Below are 17,548 nucleotides of genomic sequence, written 5' to 3'. Positions count from 1 at the left end.
TTTCGTTTATCTTCTCAAAGAACCATCTTGTAGCTTTATTCATCTTTGCTATCGTTTCCCTCATTTCTTTTTCATTTATTTCTGATCTGATTTTTATGTTTTCTTTCCTTCTGCTAACTTTGGGGTTTTTCTGTTCTTCTTTCTCTAATTGCTTTAGGTACAAGGTTATGTTGTTTATTCAGGATGTTTCCTGTTTCCTAAGGTGGGATTGTATTGCTATAAACTTCCCTCTTAAAACTGCTTTTGCTGCATCCCATAGGTTTTGGGTCATCGTGTCTCCATTGTTATTTGCTTCTGGGTATTTTTTTATTTCCTCTTTGAATTCTTCAGTGATCACTTTGTTATTAAGTAGTGTATTGTTTAGCCTCCATGTGTTTGTATTTTTTACAGATCTTTTCCTGTAATTAATATCTAGTCTCATAGCATTGTGGTCAGAAAAGATACTTGATACAATTTCAGTTTTCTTAAATTTACTAAGGCTTAACTTGTGACCCAAGATATGATCTATCCTGGAGAATGTTCCATGAGCGCTTGAGAAAAATGTGTATTCTGTTGTTTTTGGATGGAATGTCCTATAAATATCAATTAAGTCCGTCTGGTTTAATGTATCATTTAAAGCTTTTTTTCCTTATTCATTTTCATTTTGGATGATGTGTCCATTGGTGAAAGTGGGGTGTTAAAGTCCCCTACTATGAATGTGTTACTCTCGATTTTCCCTTTTATGGCTGTTAGTATTTGCCTTATGTATTGAGGTGCTCCTATGTTGGGTGCATAAATATTTAAAATTGTTATATCTTCTTCTTGGATTGATCCCTTGATCATTATGTATATCCTTGTTTGTCTCTTCTAATAGTCTTTATTTTAAAGTCTGTTTTGTCTGATATGAGAATTGCTACTCCAGCTTTCTTTTGGTTTCCATTTGCATGGAATATCTTTTTCCATCCCCTTACTTTCAGTCTGTATGTGTCTGTAGGTCTGAAGGGGGTCTCTTGTAGACAGCATATATATGCGTCTTGTTTCTGTATCCATTCAGCCAATCTGTGTCTTTTGGTGGGAGCATTTAGTCCATTTACATTTAAGGTAATTATCGATATGTATGTTCCTATTCCCATTTTCTTAATTGTTTTGGGTTCGTTATTGTAGTTCTTTTCCTCCTCTTGTGTTTCCTGCCTAGAGAAGTTTCTTTAGCAGTTGTTTTAAAGATGGTTTGGTTGTGCTGAACTCTCTCAGCTTTTGCTTGTCTGTAAAGGATTTAATTTCTCCATCAAATCTGAATGAGATCCTTGCTGGGTAGAGTGATCTTGGTTGCAGGTTCTTCTCCTTCATCACTTTACATATGTCCTGCCATTCCATTCTGGCTTGCAGAGTTTCTGCTGAATGATCAGTTGTTAACCTTATGGAGATTCCCTTGTGCGTCATTTGTTGTTTTTCCCTTGCTGCTTTTAATATGTTTTCTTTGTATTTAATTTTTGACACTTTGATTCTTATGTGTCTTGGCATATTTCTCCTTGGATTTACCCTGTATGGGACTCTCTGTGCTTCCTGGACTTGATTAACTATTTCCTTTCCCATATTAGGGACGTTTTCAACTATAATCTCTTCAAATATTTTCTCAGTCCCTTTCTTTTTCTCTTCTTCTTCTGGAACCCCTATAATTCGAATGTTGATGTGTTCAATGTTGTCCCAGAGGTCTCTGAGACTGTCCTCAGTTCTTTTCATTCTTTTTTCTTTATTCTGCTCTGCTCTAGTTATTTCCACTATTTTATCTTCCAGGTCACTTATCTGTTCTTTTGCCTCAGTTATTCTGCTGTTGATCCCATCTAATGTATTTTTAATTTCATTTATTGTGTTGTTCATCGTTGCTTGTTTCATCTTTAGTTCTTCTAGGTCCTTGTTAAATGTTTCTTGCATTTTGTCTATTCTATTTCCAACAGTTTGGATCATCTTTACTATTATTATTCTGAATTCTTTTTCAGGTAGACTGCCTGTTTCCTCTTCATTTGTTAGGTCTGGTCGGTTTTTATCTTGCTCCTTCATCTGCTGTGTGTTTTTCTGTCTTCTCATTTTGCTTATGTTACTGTGTTTGGGGTCTCCTTTTTGCAGGCTGCAGGTTTGTAGTTCCCGTTGTTTTTGGTGTCTGTCCCCAGTGGCTAAAGATGGTTCAGTGGGTTGTGTAGGCTTCCTGGTGGAGGGGACTAGTGCCTGTGTTCTGGTGGATGAGGCTGGATCTTGTCTGTCTAGTGGGCAGGTCCACGTCTGGTGGTGTGTTTTGGGGTGTCTGTGGACTTATTATGATTTTAGGCAGCCTCTCTGCTAATGGGTGGGGTTGTGTCCCTGTTTTTCTAGTTGTTTGGCATAGGGTGTCCAGCACTGTAGCTTGCTGCTCGTTGAGTGAAGCTGGGTGCTGGCATTGAGATGGAGATCTCTGGGAGATTTTCGGCGTTTGGTATTATGTGGTGCTGGGAGGTCTCTTGTGGACCAGTGTCCTGAAGTTGGCTCTCCCACCTCAGAGGCACAGCACTGACTCCTGGCTGCCGCACCAAGAGCCTTTCATCCACACGGCTCAGAATAAAAGGGAGAAAAAGAAGAAAGAAAGAGAGGAAGGGAGGAAGGGGGGAAGGGGGGAAAGGAGGGAGGGAGGGAAAGAAAAAAAGAAGATAAAGTAAAATAAAGTAAGATAAAATAAAGTTATTAAAATAAAAAATAATTATTAAGAAAAAATTTTTTTTAAAGAATAAAAAAGGCGGACGGATAGAACCCTAGGACAAATGGTGGAAGCAAAGCTATACAGACAAAATCTCACACAGAAGCCTACACATACACACTCACAAAAAGAGGAAAAGGGGAAAAAATAACAAATCTTGTTCTCAAAGTCCACCTCCTCAATTTGGGATCATTCCTTGTCTATTCATGTATTCCACAGATGCAGGGTATATCAAGTTGATTGTGGAGCTTTAATTAGCTGCTTCTGAGGCTGCTGGGAGAGATTTCCCTTTCTCTTTGTTCTCACAGCTCCCGGGGCTCAGTTTTGGATTTGGCCCCGCCTCTGCGTGTAGGTTGGTGGATGGCATCTGTTCTTCGCTCAGACAGGATGGGGTTAAAGGAGCCGCTGATTCGGGAGCTCCGGCTCACTCAAGCGGGGAGGAGGGAGGGGCACGGAGTGCTGGGCGAGCCTGCGGTGGCACAGGCCGATGTGATGTTGCACCAGCCTGAGGCACACCGTGCGTTCTCCCAGGGGAGTTGTCCCTGGATCCTGGGACCCTGGCAGTGGCGGGCTGCACATGCTACCCGGAACGTGGGTGTGGATAGTGACCTGTGCTCGTACACAGGCTTCTTGGTGGTGGCAGCAGCAGCCTTAGCGTCTCATGCCCGTCTCTGGGGTCCGGGCTGTTAGCTGCAGCTCGCGCCCGTCTCTGGAGCTCCTTTAAGCAGCGCTCTTAATCCCCTCTCCTCGTGCACCAGGAAACAAAGAGGGAAGAAAAAGTCTCTTGCCTCTTCGTCAGGTCCAGACTTTTCCCTGGACTCCCTCCTGGCTGGCCGTGGTGCACTAACCCTCTTCAGGCTGTGTTCACACCACCAACCCCAGTTCTCTCCCTGCGCTCCAACTGAAGTCGGAGCCTCGGCTCCCAGCCCCGCCTGCCCTGGCGGGTAAGCAGAGAAGTCTCTCAGGCTGGTGAGTGCCAGTCGACATCGATCCTCTGTGCGGGAATCTCTCCGCTTTGCCCTCCGCACCCCTGTTGCTATGCTCTCCTCCGTTGCTCCGAAGCTTCCCCCCTTCCGCCACCCGCATTCTCCGCCCGCAAATGGGCTTCCTAGTTTGTGGAAACCTTTCCTCCTTCATAGCTCCCTCCCACTGATGCAGGTCCCGTCCCTATCCTTTTGTCTCTGTTTATTCTTTTTTCTTTTGCCCTTCCCATGCATGTGTGGAGTTTCTTGCCTTTTGGGAGGTCTAAGGTCTTCTGCCAGCGTTCAGTAGGTGTTCTGTAGGAGTTGTTCCACGTGTAGATGTATTTCTTGTGTATCTGTGGGGAGGAAGGTGATCTCCGCATCTTACTCTTCCGCCATCTTCCCCTCTGAAAAAAAAAGGACATATTTTTTTAAATAACAAAAGTTTGTAGCTCCACCCAGAGATAACACTGTGACCATTTTATTTGGTTATTTTTGCTGTATAAGTGTGTGTGTGTGTGTGTGTGTGTGTGCATGCACACACAAGCGCTTGTATGTCTGTTGAGATAATAATGTACAAAGATGTTTGCATCTTGCTTGTTTGGCAACTTACAGGGTCCTTTGAATCAGTATTTGTCGACCACCAGCGTGTTACCAGTACTCACCTGCAGATCTCATAATGGCAGGTGAGCCTCTAAAAAGGTTCCCTGTGTGCCATGACTTTATTCTAATGTAGTTTGCTTTTAGATTGGGCAAAGATATTTACCTGCTCCTATTGGTGGGCTCTTTAAGTATGAGAGCTGGATTTCTTTTCCTGGATAATGTAAACAACTTGTGAATTCTTGTCTTGCTAGAGCAGAACATAAAAGGTTAGAGTTAATCCCCACGGTATACTGTTCCCGGTGTTCTTCCAACCCTTTCTTCTAACTAGCTTCTAATCCCGTTGCCCATTCCCTATTGCACAGGCTGTATTGCAGTCTTGGGAGTTGTGTACTCTTTAATGGATGTAAAGTGAGAAGGTGTGGGAAACACGCGACAGCTTTATTGCATCTGGAAGCCATTACCATGGAATAGGAAAGTGATCAAAAGCCTTGCTGGCCAGCCGCCTAGGCCTCGCATTTCTGATATGGGGGTGTACAGTGTATGGTTCCCAGAAATATCTTCCCGTTTCTTCTCTAGTCAGGTGAATATTTTAGGAGTTTAGACCAGGATAGTCACCGGATATCTCTCAGTCTATCCAGCTGCCCTAAACTTAGGCAAAGTCCCTCCCAGAAATAGGGAAATCTTTGATTGATACCCCTAATTTCCAGTGCTGCTATGACTTTACATCATTTATTTTTGTTTTCATGGCCATTTCCATGGGAGGTTCAGAGGGGTAGATCATGAACAGCTGGCTACCTCGCATCATACCCCAGAAGTCATCTCAGTTAAATCTGAATCAGAAAGTACAATATTTCTGTCCGGTCTCTAAGATGAATGCATGCCTCATGCTCTGGAAAATTTAAAATACTGCTCTCAGTGTACCAGTTAAAATCAGAATACAGTTCACTTTCAAAGTTGTGATCATTATGGCATTAACTGCTATGCACTTCAGCCCAATGTTCACAAAGCAATTGGATGTTGTGATAAACTGTCATACTCAAAGTAAACAAGCACATGTCCTATACACTAACGCTACATAAATACCGTTAACTCATATCGCTGTCACTTGTTTCCATTAAATACTTATCGGCCAACTCCTGTTTACAAGAAAACACTATGCTAGAAGTGGGCTGGATTAGATGACAATTAAGCATGAACTAAACACATTCTGGAAGAAACAGATACATACACAAGTAATACACAACGTTAGAGAGGGAGGAGGATAAATTAAGAGAAGATCACCCTCGTGGTTAAGAAAGATGCTTCTGAGCTTACATTGCCTGAACTCTAATCCTTAATCATCTCACTGCTCTGTGACCTTAGGGAGAAAAAAATTAGAAAAGGAAAGAAATATTTAATTACAACAAGTACAGAGAGGGAATGAGACTTTAGAAGCACTGGCAAAACCAAACCAAACCAAACAAAAACGTAACATTCCTAAGGCTACCTAGTTTACATGGTGTTCTTATGCTGTTCTTGGTGGAAACAGCAGCTTTCCACCTGGTTTTAATACTTTCAGAGGTCATATAATGAGATTTTATACATTTTCACATATAGCATGGCTAAACTCCAGTTCAAAACTGTTTTGTTAGGAAGTTCAGGTTTTAGAGAAATATTTGAGGTTTTATATTTTGGAGACCAGAAATAATATGATTCTGTGTTTTTCAGATTATCTCAAGGTGGAAAATATTTTGTTCCTTATGACTGTGGTATGTGAAGGGCTTAGTCATATTGGAAGTGGGGCAGAAATGTCATTTTTTGCTTCTACACCTCCTAAATTGTTTTTCTGCTTCTAATACCTACTCATTTCAATCCATTTTTACACCCTTTCAGAGTCATCTTTCTAAATTCATCTGACAGTATCCCCTCCCTCTGTGAGAATTTCAGCTAACTCTGTGTAGTTCACATGAGAAAGTCAAAGCTCCTTAGCTAAAGACCAACAAAATCTATCCTTGATCCATTTTTCCTTGGTCATCTTCTGCTACTTCTCACTTTTCATCCTATTCTGTCTCGGTGCAACACCCTGTTACTCCACTAACACTGATGTTGTTGCTGTCACAATGATGTTTATTTGTCAAGTCCAATAGTTATTGTATGTCCTTATAAGACTCTTTCAATGCACCTATCAGCATCAATCATCCTTCATCCTTCAAACCTCCTATTCCAATGTTTTCCCTAATACCATTGCCCTGGCTTTCCTTTGACCTACCTTTTTTTTTTTTAAAGGACATACTTTTTAAAAAATCTATTTTTTATTTATTTTTGGCTGCATTGGGTCTTCGTTGCTGCGCACGGGCTTTCTCTAGTTGCGGCGAGCGGGGGCTGCTTTTCGTTGCTCTGCACGGCCTTCTCATTACAGTGGCTTCTCTTGTTGCGGAGCACAGGCTGTAGGTGTGCGAGCTTCGGTAGTTGTGGCACGTGGGCTCAGTAGTTGTGGCACCCGGGCTTAGTTGTTCCACAGTATGTGGGATCTTCCTGGACCAGTGCTGAAACCTGTGTCCCCTGCATTGGCAGTCAGATTCTTAATCACTGCACCACCAGGGAAGTCCCTATCATTTTAAGTTTGATCTCAGTCATAGAATTTACTTATTCGTCTTCCACTAGTCCCTTACATATCAGTGTTTCCCAGGTTTCATTTCCTGACACTGTTCTTCATTCTGTATAATTCCCCTGGATGATCTTACCCATTTTCGTGGTTTTGAAATGATCCCCAGATCTAAGTGTCCAGCCCAGGTCTCCAGTAACCCAGTGGACATTACTTTATGGAAATCCTACAAGCACCTTAAGCTCAAACTCGACTGGACACGTGACCCGACCTTACAACCCCTTTTTCTCCTTTATAGTTCCCAGCTCACTGGGCAGAAGCACCCCTCACCCAGTCTTCCACACCGAAGCCTTGGAACTTCATCACTTCTCTTTCTCCTCTTTCGCTCCGTATCAAGCACTGAGTCCTGACAGTTTTCCTTTCTTAATATTTTTAAAATATATTCCCTCCTCCCTATCTCTACAGCTACTGTCTTAGTTCAGACACCCATCATCTCTTCCCTTTATAGCCTTCTAATTGGACTCTTTTCTCAGTCTCACCTTCCTTAAGCCATCCTCCTAAAATCCCCTCCCACCAAATCTATTTTAAACTCAACTCTGATGATGTCACTTCCTACCCCATGTAAACAATGAGAGATTGTTGGAGGTAATTTTTCACTTATATTGACTCTAAGATTTTGAGTTTTGAGTTTTGTTTGAAAAAATCTTCTGACCTATATAATAGGTCCAACTTGCCTACCATATTGCACAAGACTATCATACATACCCCTCACTTTGCCTCTGGTCATATAATGGTCTAGAATGTGCTCCTGGAAATTTGGGCTCCACCAGCCTAAAATTGCTAGGGTTCATTGTAAACAATATTTTGTTTCTTTCCATTGTGCCTTGGTTTTAATTATTCCATTCCTTTGGAATATTTATATTCTTTATCTATCAGCAATAGCAAGCCCTGTGCTCGCTCTGGCTATCTCTTAGTCATACATTAACTCTTAGCCCAGCATCATTTCAAGAAGTCTTCCTAGACAGCGCCCCCACCACCAGGGTACAATACACACACTCTAATTTGGTGTTTCATAGCACTGTTATGCTTTTCTTTTTCATAGCTTTCTCAAAATTGTATTACATTTCTTGTGTCACTGATTCTCCCACTAATCTGTAAGTAAACTCATTACTGTATACCCAGTATCTAATAGAGTATCTGGCTTTCAGACATGTTCAGTAAATACCTATCAAAGTAAATTCTAGGGACACTAAACTCTCCACTCTACCATGGCCATTACATAATCACTCATCCTCTAGACCTTGACTCAGATGTTTCCTTCTGACTTCTCCTATACTAGGTTCACCACTAGTGGACTCAACTCAACCTTTGGACCTTTGCCATCCATCTCCAGGCCTCATTCCTCCATCCCATGGCCCACTCAAACCCTTCCATACCTCTGTAACAGCACTTTCTCTTGTGTAACAAAATGAGGTTTTAATGTTCATGCCTCTCAATTAGGGTATACATTAATTTTTTACACCAGGACCATGTTTTAATCAACTCAAGATCCCTATCAGGAAGAATAGTCCCAGAAATATAGTAGATGTGTAGTTGTTAAAGGGAGAATACTTTGCCCAGATGTCTTTAACATTAAAAAAAAAATGAATGAAAGGTTAAAGAGTAGAAAAACAATAGAATCAATTATAATTCTATTTTTCATCAATTCTGATAAGAGAAAGTATTATAATTATACTATTTGGCTATAAATTGAATTTATATTTTAGAGAACAGCAGTGTGAATGGCAGTTTATTTTCCTGTTTTCTAATTGTTTATGAATAATATGTATTAACATTAAATTATAAACATATAGCAAATATTTCATTAAACTAAGAAACTCTAAATTACATTTATTTACATAGCTTTTTGCCTATATTACCCATAAATTTTCATATCTAACATAAATTATTTGTTAAACCTCTCATTTTGGTTATAAAACATTGCATTGGGATTGCAAAGCCACAGTTTCATAGGGCATTTTCATCATTAAGATATTGGCTGAATCAAGTCAAAGCATAAAATAGACAAAGCTTGGTTGTTGATATCCCTGGTCTTCCCATATGGCACTCATTTTTCCCTAAGATGCCTTATAATTGCATCATCTTCAAAATAGAACTTTCTATTTCACTTATCAAATTCACACCATGGAACGCCTTAAGCAGAATATTCATATGTTCCTCCATTGTTCTACTTAAAGTACCTGCTAAGCTGTTGCTACTGCTCTTACCTGACAACAAAAATCACAGGGTGGCAGCTGCAAGCAGTACAGACTAAGTAACACACCTGCATTAGGAGAATACTCATTCTGGTTTAAAACCAAGAACAAGATTATTCATTCTGGTGACCTCCAGAATCTCTTTAAATAGATAATGCATGCTGAGGAAAATAAACTTCTGGTCTTTGAGTTCCTCACCAGTTTATTTTGACAGTTGGTGATTGTCTATCTCCTGTTCCCACCTAGGTATATATATTTCCCTTTTGCCATCTCCCACACTACCCCATTTAGGCATTGCATATTCCATATCTCTTGACCTCTGACTTGGGTCTAACAAATCTAATTATTTGACAGTTATGAAAAAAGAAAGAAATGTGATACCATATGCTAGTTTTTATTTAATTTTTATTTTTAATATATTTATGTCACTTATGGTATTCTTAATAGATATAAATTATAAGTAGTGTATAATGAAGTCAAAATATGCATCATTTACCTAAAAGAAGAAAGTAGTGATCATCTAATTCCACGGTTACATCACACAGATCATGTAACTCTCATGGCATACTTTGCTCTTCATGATCCTCAAAGATCCGTGTTTAAAAATGTAGCCTAGGGCTTCCCTGGTGGCGCAGTGGTTGAGAGTCCGCCTGCCGATGCAGGGGACACGGGTTTGTGCCCCAGTCCGGGAGGATCCCACATGCTGCGGAGCCGCTGAGCCTGCGTGCCCAGAGCCTGTGCTCCGCAACGGGAGAGGCCACAGCAATGAGAGGCCCACGTACCGCAAAAAAAAAAAATTTAGCCTACATTTATTAGCTAATCGAAGTTAGATGAGTGGCCTGGCTAAAGTCTAAGAAAAGCAACATGGCCAGGACCTCCATCCATTTCTTTTGAGCTGCCACTTGGAGCATTTATTTATGTGGGTACATTCTGTGCTTGTGTTCAATAATACAAAATTCAGAGATACCTTGGTGTTGGATAAATTACTGAGATATGAGAGCAAAATAGGATCAGATTAGGTAATGAAAATTTCTTTCTTCCATGGGTATTTTATCTTTTCACTTTTATCACAAGTTGTGCTTTCAATTTTTAAGTTTTTTGTTAGAATTCAAATGAAACAAATTTTCCTGAGAGAAGTAATGGAAGTGAACACTTGATGCTTCCGATGTCTGTAAATGATACTGTTATTCAATGTTTAAAAGAAATGGTCTTTAAGCATAAAGCTGGCATAATTCAGTTTGTCTTCGCTGTTCATTTGTTTGCTTAATTAAATTCTGGCTTTAGCAAAACCTCAATAAACAAAACTGCTTGTGGAAGATACTCCTTAATAACAAAAGCTCACAAACTGGACTCAGGTCAGATGTTAAGTTGACTTGTTCAGTCAGTGTGCAATGAAAGGAGGGCCTCTTGTTTACCTTATCGGTGTGAGAGGAATACAAGTGTGAAAGAACATTCTGGTTGCAATTCAGCATTTCAGGAGCTGAAGTAATTGAGGACAGAGTTACCAGAGAAAGGGAAACTCCTGGATTATTGCTTTTCGACAGTGTTAGATTCCACTGGAAATTGCACTTTTTGTGTGTACACACAACACTCCCAGTTGAAAGAAATTATGCACATATCCTTGTGGCAAATCACATTCTAATTAAGCCACTTCACATTTGTGAATGAGAAGTTTTTAAAAGGCTGAAATTGCTTCCTCTTTCAATTAGGAATTGTAAGAGTTTTCTCTCCTTTTCATAGATAGAGTAGAGGAATTACTTAATTGCCGATGTTAGAGGATACACTGCTATGTGAATTAATTAGATTCTCTTTTTAAAGCACTTAATGTTTTTGTCTTGCAGGCACTTTTCATGTCTGTCTTCTAAATACATGTGCCCCGGTGTCCCTGCTGTAATGAGTACCTTGCTGGCAAATATAAATGCTTTCTATGCCCACACAACTGTTACAACAAATGTACAGGTTTCTGCCTCAGATCGATTTGCTGCTACCAACTTTGGTGTAAGTATTATTTTTTGAACTTGAAAATTCCTCATAACTTATGGGACTTAGATTTTCAAGGAGCTTTGGATTCCAGATATTCTTAGAATCTTACTGCAGAATGTACATCTTAAGGAGTATCTCTTAGTGTAATAGACTAAAGCTTAAAGTTTATTTGAAACATGTTCAGTGAAATACCTTTATTTGACAGTCAGTAGGTATCTTCATTAGATTAAATCTTCATATCGGGAATGGCTTTTCCAATGGAGGAAAACATACGTTTTGTGACAGAGTACTAGGATTTATAGAAAATCCTCCATGTAAGCAAATTTGGGATTAACCATGGAAGATATCATTCCCTCGTAAATGTGAACTCAGTTGGCTTCTCTGGAGCCTTTTGGGTTCCATTTGCACTTCCTATTGGTTTCTACTGGTACTGATGGATAAAGGCATATCATCTAAGTAAAAAAAATGTTAGGTGTATAAAGAAGCCAAGAAAACTATCTGTATCTAGTTAAAACTGTCCACCTGACCATCAAATGCATCAAGAACACACTGAAAAGTAAAAATGCAGGATCCTAAGGAGTCTCAAGTATCTATCTGATGTACCTGGTGCTGGAACCCATTCTCCATAAGCATAATTCAATTGAAATTGACAAGACTAGAAATAGGATATAAATAAACAGTAATTCCAGTAAAGTGGTGAAGATCTAAGCTGAGAATCAGTGGAGATGGGGTAGGAAAGACAAATTCCAGAGCTTTTCAGGGCATAGAATCAACAGCACTTGCTGTCTTTAGGTATGTGAACAGTGAGAGAAAGGGAAGGATGCCTGGAAAGATTCCCAAGGTTTTCACCAGGGCAGTTGGTAGGCGGTAGCTCTGTTCAATAACCCTGTGAGACGGGTAGTTCTGTACTCATTTGTTTGTGGAGGAAACTAAGATCCATTGTAGGAAGGTGATTTCCATGACACCATAGTTACTCTTTTCACTGCACTTCCAAATCGGTTCACTGAATAGATTTGTGTTATTGATCATGTTGTTAGAAATCAAATTTTGAGGTGTGTGTCATAAAGTAGAAACAAATGAGACCCAGCTAATAAAAGGGTGTAAAACCAATAGGGAAAAAAATGTGCTGCTATGTTTACTCTTTTCTTGTCCTTTTCATTTAAAAGAAAACACATGTGAAGTATGTGAGATGAGTTGGAATGAATTAAAAGAAAAAGTAATTGTTATTTAACGACAGTCAAAATAAATACTGGTAGAAGAGAACACTATCTGGGTTAAGAGTCATGGGGTTTGAGTTTGTATTCAAAGTTAACAAGTCAGTTGAGTCATTCAAGCCTCAATATCTCAGTATGTTCAATGAGGGTAGAAATTATTGCTCTGACATGTTTCTCAAATTTAAGATGAAAATCAAATGAAGTAAAAGATAAGCTAGTTTGTAAGAGTTGAAAGTGCTCTATAAATATAAGGTATGAGGATTTCATCTCTCTTGCCTGTCCTCTACTGTTGTTAGACAGATTGGCTCTTGTAAGAGCTGGGACCAAAGAAAATTCCCTAGTCAGCTCAACAAAATACTATTATGACCATCACCAGATCATAGAATAGTTTTTGTTATAAAAACCTCATGAAATTGTTTTGCTTTTAATATTCTGCCTGGGTATACTGTAGAGAATAAGCCAACCTTGTGGAACACTGAGCCTTTCTACCTCTGAGAAAGAAGATGTGTTTATATGACTAATTTCCATAAAAGCTACCTGGAGGAAAATGAGATAGTATGCTCCTTTACTTCATGCTGACCCAAAGACGAGAAGACAGATTGATTTCACTACTTTGCAGTGTTTCAGTAGCAACATAGTTATAACAAAGTTCACTTTGTAAATCAAATAACGTATTGTAGGACAGGGTCAAAAAAGAAATCTTTCTTCAAACTACATCTTGATAAGTTAGTGATTTGATGTGTAAATTTGACTAAATTTTTCTCTACCTATTGAAAATAATGCTAGTTGCTCAGTCAAATATAATAAGTATAAAGCTTCCCACCTTCACTTGGCCTGAAGTTCTTATTTACCTGACTTCTGAAGTTGATACTGTCACTTGTGAATCAGGCAGGACCACTATTATATTGGCCCCTTTTTATCTTTCCCAAAGGTGTAATCCAGACATTTTTGAATCTCAGAAAATAACCCAGTGGAAAAGTTTTCTTACCTATGAGGACTGTAAAACAAACAAATATTTAAGAAAAGGAAATCATTACTCTTTCCAATCCAAACTTTTTGTGTGCAAATGTTATTTAAAGTCATGCTTTGGATGAAAAATGTTCAAGAATAAAGTGAAAAGAACAGAACCATTGAGTGTGGAGATGAGAGAGAAGCAAAGTTTGCTGAGGAAAATGATTAGAGAAATTGGGTAAAAATGATGAGAAAAATCTGACGTTATTAAAGACAAGGTAAAAATATTTTAAGAAAAGAGGAATATATTGCATTGTCAGCTGTTGCAAAAAGTTCAAGTAAGATGGCGAAAGGAATGAGCCTGTTGGCTTTGGCAATTAGGAGGTCATTGCTAAGTGAAGCAGTTGAGGTTAAAGCCTAATTTCATAGAGATCTTCAATGAATGGCATGTATGAATAGCTGTGTCAATTAGGGTTCATTTATTCCCTAAAATATAATGCAGTCATTAAAAAATCAAGCTTTTAAAGAAAAGTGTATATAATTGAGCAATGTCCATTAAAAATGACAAATGAAAATATATACATATAAAAATCTATATATAATCTAATTCCAACATTGAACACACACACTCACACACACACACACACACACACACACATATACATATACATATATATATACGGGTTTAGAAACAAGCCTGAAAGAAAATGTGCCAAAATGCCAATAGTGTAGCCACTTGGTGGGATTACAGCTAATATTTTCTTGTTTTTGTTTTGTATTCATCTTTATACTAAAGTTGTACATTTTTCTATATTGTATTTGTATTTTATAATAATGATTAAAAGAGGGAAAGTGGGTGATGAAATAGAGACTAACCTGTTAAGCAACTTGAATGAGAAGGTAAGAGAGAGATTGGTCAAGAGTGAGACGGTTTTACCATGAAAAAAGAGATGTTACTTTTACTGCGTGGTTGGGTAGGAGTTTTTATTATTTAATAAGATAAATTTTAACATATTTATAGATTATTAGCACAGGAACTAGCTGCAAGAATGAAGTTGCAAATTTATCAGATGGAGAATAAGTGATATAATAACATCTCAGAGGAGAAAGAAGTAAATGTAGTCAAGAGGATGGAAGGAGGGACATTCTTTGGAATAAGAAAGGACAAGTTCCTATTCTGAAATTTGAGGAAATGGTGTGTGAGTCCTTGCAGAGAATGCTAAGCTTCTGATATAGGAGTGAAAAGTTGATGGAATCGTACTATATTTCCCTAATCGTCTCTGTGCTTGTCTACAGGACAAGAAATGCTTATATATAAGACAAGGGCTATGATAGAGATGCACAAGGTAGAGGAGGCTGGAAAAAGGGAAGGGGATAGAAAGACAAATGCTTCAGGATCACATAAGAGGAATTCCTAGCATAAATCTGTTGTTACAACAATTCATGTGGCTGTGAGTTTTTCTCAGAATTTCTCAGCGTTCAGATTCTGATGTAGTAACATATAGCAGAAGGTTGAAATTTCCCACACACACAAAATAGAGATGATCGAAGGGTTAGGGAATTAGCATATAGGTGACACTATCAAAAGAAAGTTGAAGTGATTCACCATGGGATCTAGGTGTGATAAGTGGCACCATGATAGAGACAGAGATAAAGGATTTGGGTAGGAACATCATGCATGTAGTTAAGATTTCAAAGGGGGAAGCCTCAGGTCCAAGATGTATCTCTAGGAGTAGGTTGTTGAAAACTGAGTGGAAAAACAGTGGTGTACTGGAGCTAGTTTGTACCTGCTAACAGGCAGTGATTGCTGAATTTTTAGAACTATTGCAGGCTGGTTGTTGAGTACAGCCATCTTGAAACTGGAAATACTGAGAGTATTTATACCATGCAAACTGTCAAATGCTAAAAATCAAGGCTTTTTTCTTTTGGAGAGATGGTTTTGTTGCACACCCTTGAATGCAGAGATTGCTGGGAGTCAAGATTATCAAAGAACTTGATTGGATAAAACATCTCCATGGGTGTTGAAAACACCGTGGGTAGAGCAAGAGTTGGAAAGGAAGAAAACTCCATGAGGTGGGGATCAGTTTTTCAACTTTGAAGAAAAGTCTTTAGGAAACTTATTTAGTCATTTATCTTAAGACACAAATAGAAAATTATTAGTAAAATTGATGTTTAGCTCAATTTTTTCTTGAGCGTAGATACCCTCTGACATAGCCAGTGCCCTGCAAAAACAAGTATGCTAATAAATATTTCCTTTTCATTACAGGTATTCTTTTATTTGGTTGCTTGTTCATTCAAGACATATTTATGTGATACCTCATTTAAGGCACTATGGCAGGTAGTAGAGGGACTGGAAGATAAATGTTTACCTCTGTTCTCTGGGTCTTATACTCTAATGGGATAGTCACCTAACCATGTGTAACAGTAACCATAAATCACTCCCCAAATGGGATAAGTGTCAAAGGAGTTCATACTTGTAAATTTGCTTTGAGATTGAGGAGGAGAAAGTGATGGATACTCTTCAGAGGCTCATGGAAGCTTGCCAAAAGGAACAGTGCTTTTAGGAATGAGTAGTATTTTTCAAAGTCCAAGAAGTAGAAGGAAAACTACCTTAGGTCTTTGAAGTAAAGACAAGGAGAAGATACAAAACTAAGTTCAAAGTGTGTGTAAGGTAGCCTGCCTAGTGAATAGTGCAGATAGAATAAAAGATGGAAATATAAGAGAACATTGTGTTACTGGATCGATATTAGATTGCTGAGGCCATTTAATGCCCACTCAGATGTTTGGACTTCATTCTTGAGGCATCGTGTAAAATCTGGTTGAATTTCTGATTTAGAAAGGTCACTCTGTAGAGGAAATGTTGCAGAGGGGAGAGATAGAATGTATATCAGACAGCGATTCAACTATACGGTGATGGATGGGAACTAGATTTGTGGTGGTGATTGCTTTCTAGTGTATACAGATGTCAAATTATACTACTGTTTGCCTGAAACTTATATAATAATTTTAAAAAATCAGCACTTCCTACTGATCACACAGCCATGCCTCAACATATGTGTTCCTTTTCCAAATCCCTGGGAAACCCGAACTTTCTGATAAAGTGACAGGAAATGCTTACAATCATAGAAAATGCAAAAAAAAAAAAATGATGTCTAAAACAATTTGCAAAAAAAAAAAAAGAAAAGAAAATGCTCTAAAAATAAAAAAGGCAGGTTAGGACCTAGTGTCAAGAAGAAGCTTGTCTAAAGTTTAGTCAGACTGAGAGAAATGTTAGGCTTTCATGCTCAGTGAACAGTAATATCTCAGTGGTTTTCAAGTTTACCTATTAAGTGACTTCTTATATACTCTTTGAATTTATGTCATGTATTAATTAGTGTGACATTGATAGCATTGTTTCAGTGGCATTTTATAATTTTATGGTATCTCTATTGGTATCAATATTAATCTCAAATCAACAAGAAATGCAAATGTATTTCCAGTATGTTCATATGATTAGCATTAATTAAATTATAAAAAACTTATCAAAATAGCTTACACATTAATTCTACTTGAAATGTTTCTGTTCTGCTTAAAGAATGACTGCTTTCGATATGATCTGGAAAAAACTTTTTATAATTTGCTGGTTCAGGTCAGAATAATTTTATCCTATTCTTGTAAATTTATGAAAACCTAAGAGCAGGTTGCACATGCAGCTAGGGCTCCTTCCAGGGAAGCTGAATCAAGCAAGGACCCTGAGAGCTTAAGCATCATTAGCTTCAGGTTAAATCTGCTGCTGCTGGACTGAGATACTGAGAAGCAAAGGAATGGGAGAGAGAAGCTGCAGATGATGCAGAGGTTTTTACACACCTTCTTTATAAGAGCTTTTCCTTCCACGGTTCCCAGTGTCCTAGGGAAACTTGCTAAGAGTGTCCTTGTGGGGTAGTAACTGCCTCCCCCCTACTCAAAATCTCCCCTCTTCTCATGGGTCAAAACTGGCCCACCAACTGGTTTTGTACAGCTCATGAGCTAAGAATGGCTTTTACATTTTTAAATGGTTTTTAAAAATCAAAAGATTGTCATTTGTGATACATGAAAATTATATGAAATTCACGCTTCAGTATCCATAAGCAAAATTTTATTGGAAAACAACCATGCTCGTTTGTTTGTATATTGGTTATAGAAGCTCTTGCGCTACAATGGCAGAGTTTAATAGTTGTGACAGAGACCACAGAGCTGGAAATATTTACGATCTGGCTCTTTACATACAGTTTGCTGACCCCTGGTCTAGAATTATTCTTGTCAACTAATTAAAC

The 17,548-nt window shown here is 38.6% G+C and overlaps 1 protein-coding gene across 2 annotated transcripts in view; it reads left to right on the top strand.

Moving 5' to 3' along the window:
- The window catches only part of UNC13C (unc-13 homolog C), a 790,070-nt gene that overhangs the window by 490,283 nt on the left and 282,239 nt on the right, over positions 1–17,548 (top strand). For both annotated transcript variants that reach the window (XM_049705963.1, XM_049705964.1), the window contains one exon: positions 10,950–11,106. In XM_049705963.1, the coding sequence (XP_049561920.1) occupies positions 10,950–11,106 (157 nt within the window). The remainder of the gene's footprint in view (positions 1–10,949; positions 11,107–17,548) is intronic.

This window comes from Orcinus orca, chromosome 2 (assembly GCF_937001465.1).
Source record: "Orcinus orca chromosome 2, mOrcOrc1.1, whole genome shotgun sequence".
In the NCBI taxonomy this organism is placed as follows: Eukaryota; Metazoa; Chordata; class Mammalia; order Artiodactyla; family Delphinidae; genus Orcinus; species Orcinus orca.
This window is presented reverse-complemented; position numbering and strand designations above follow the sequence as displayed.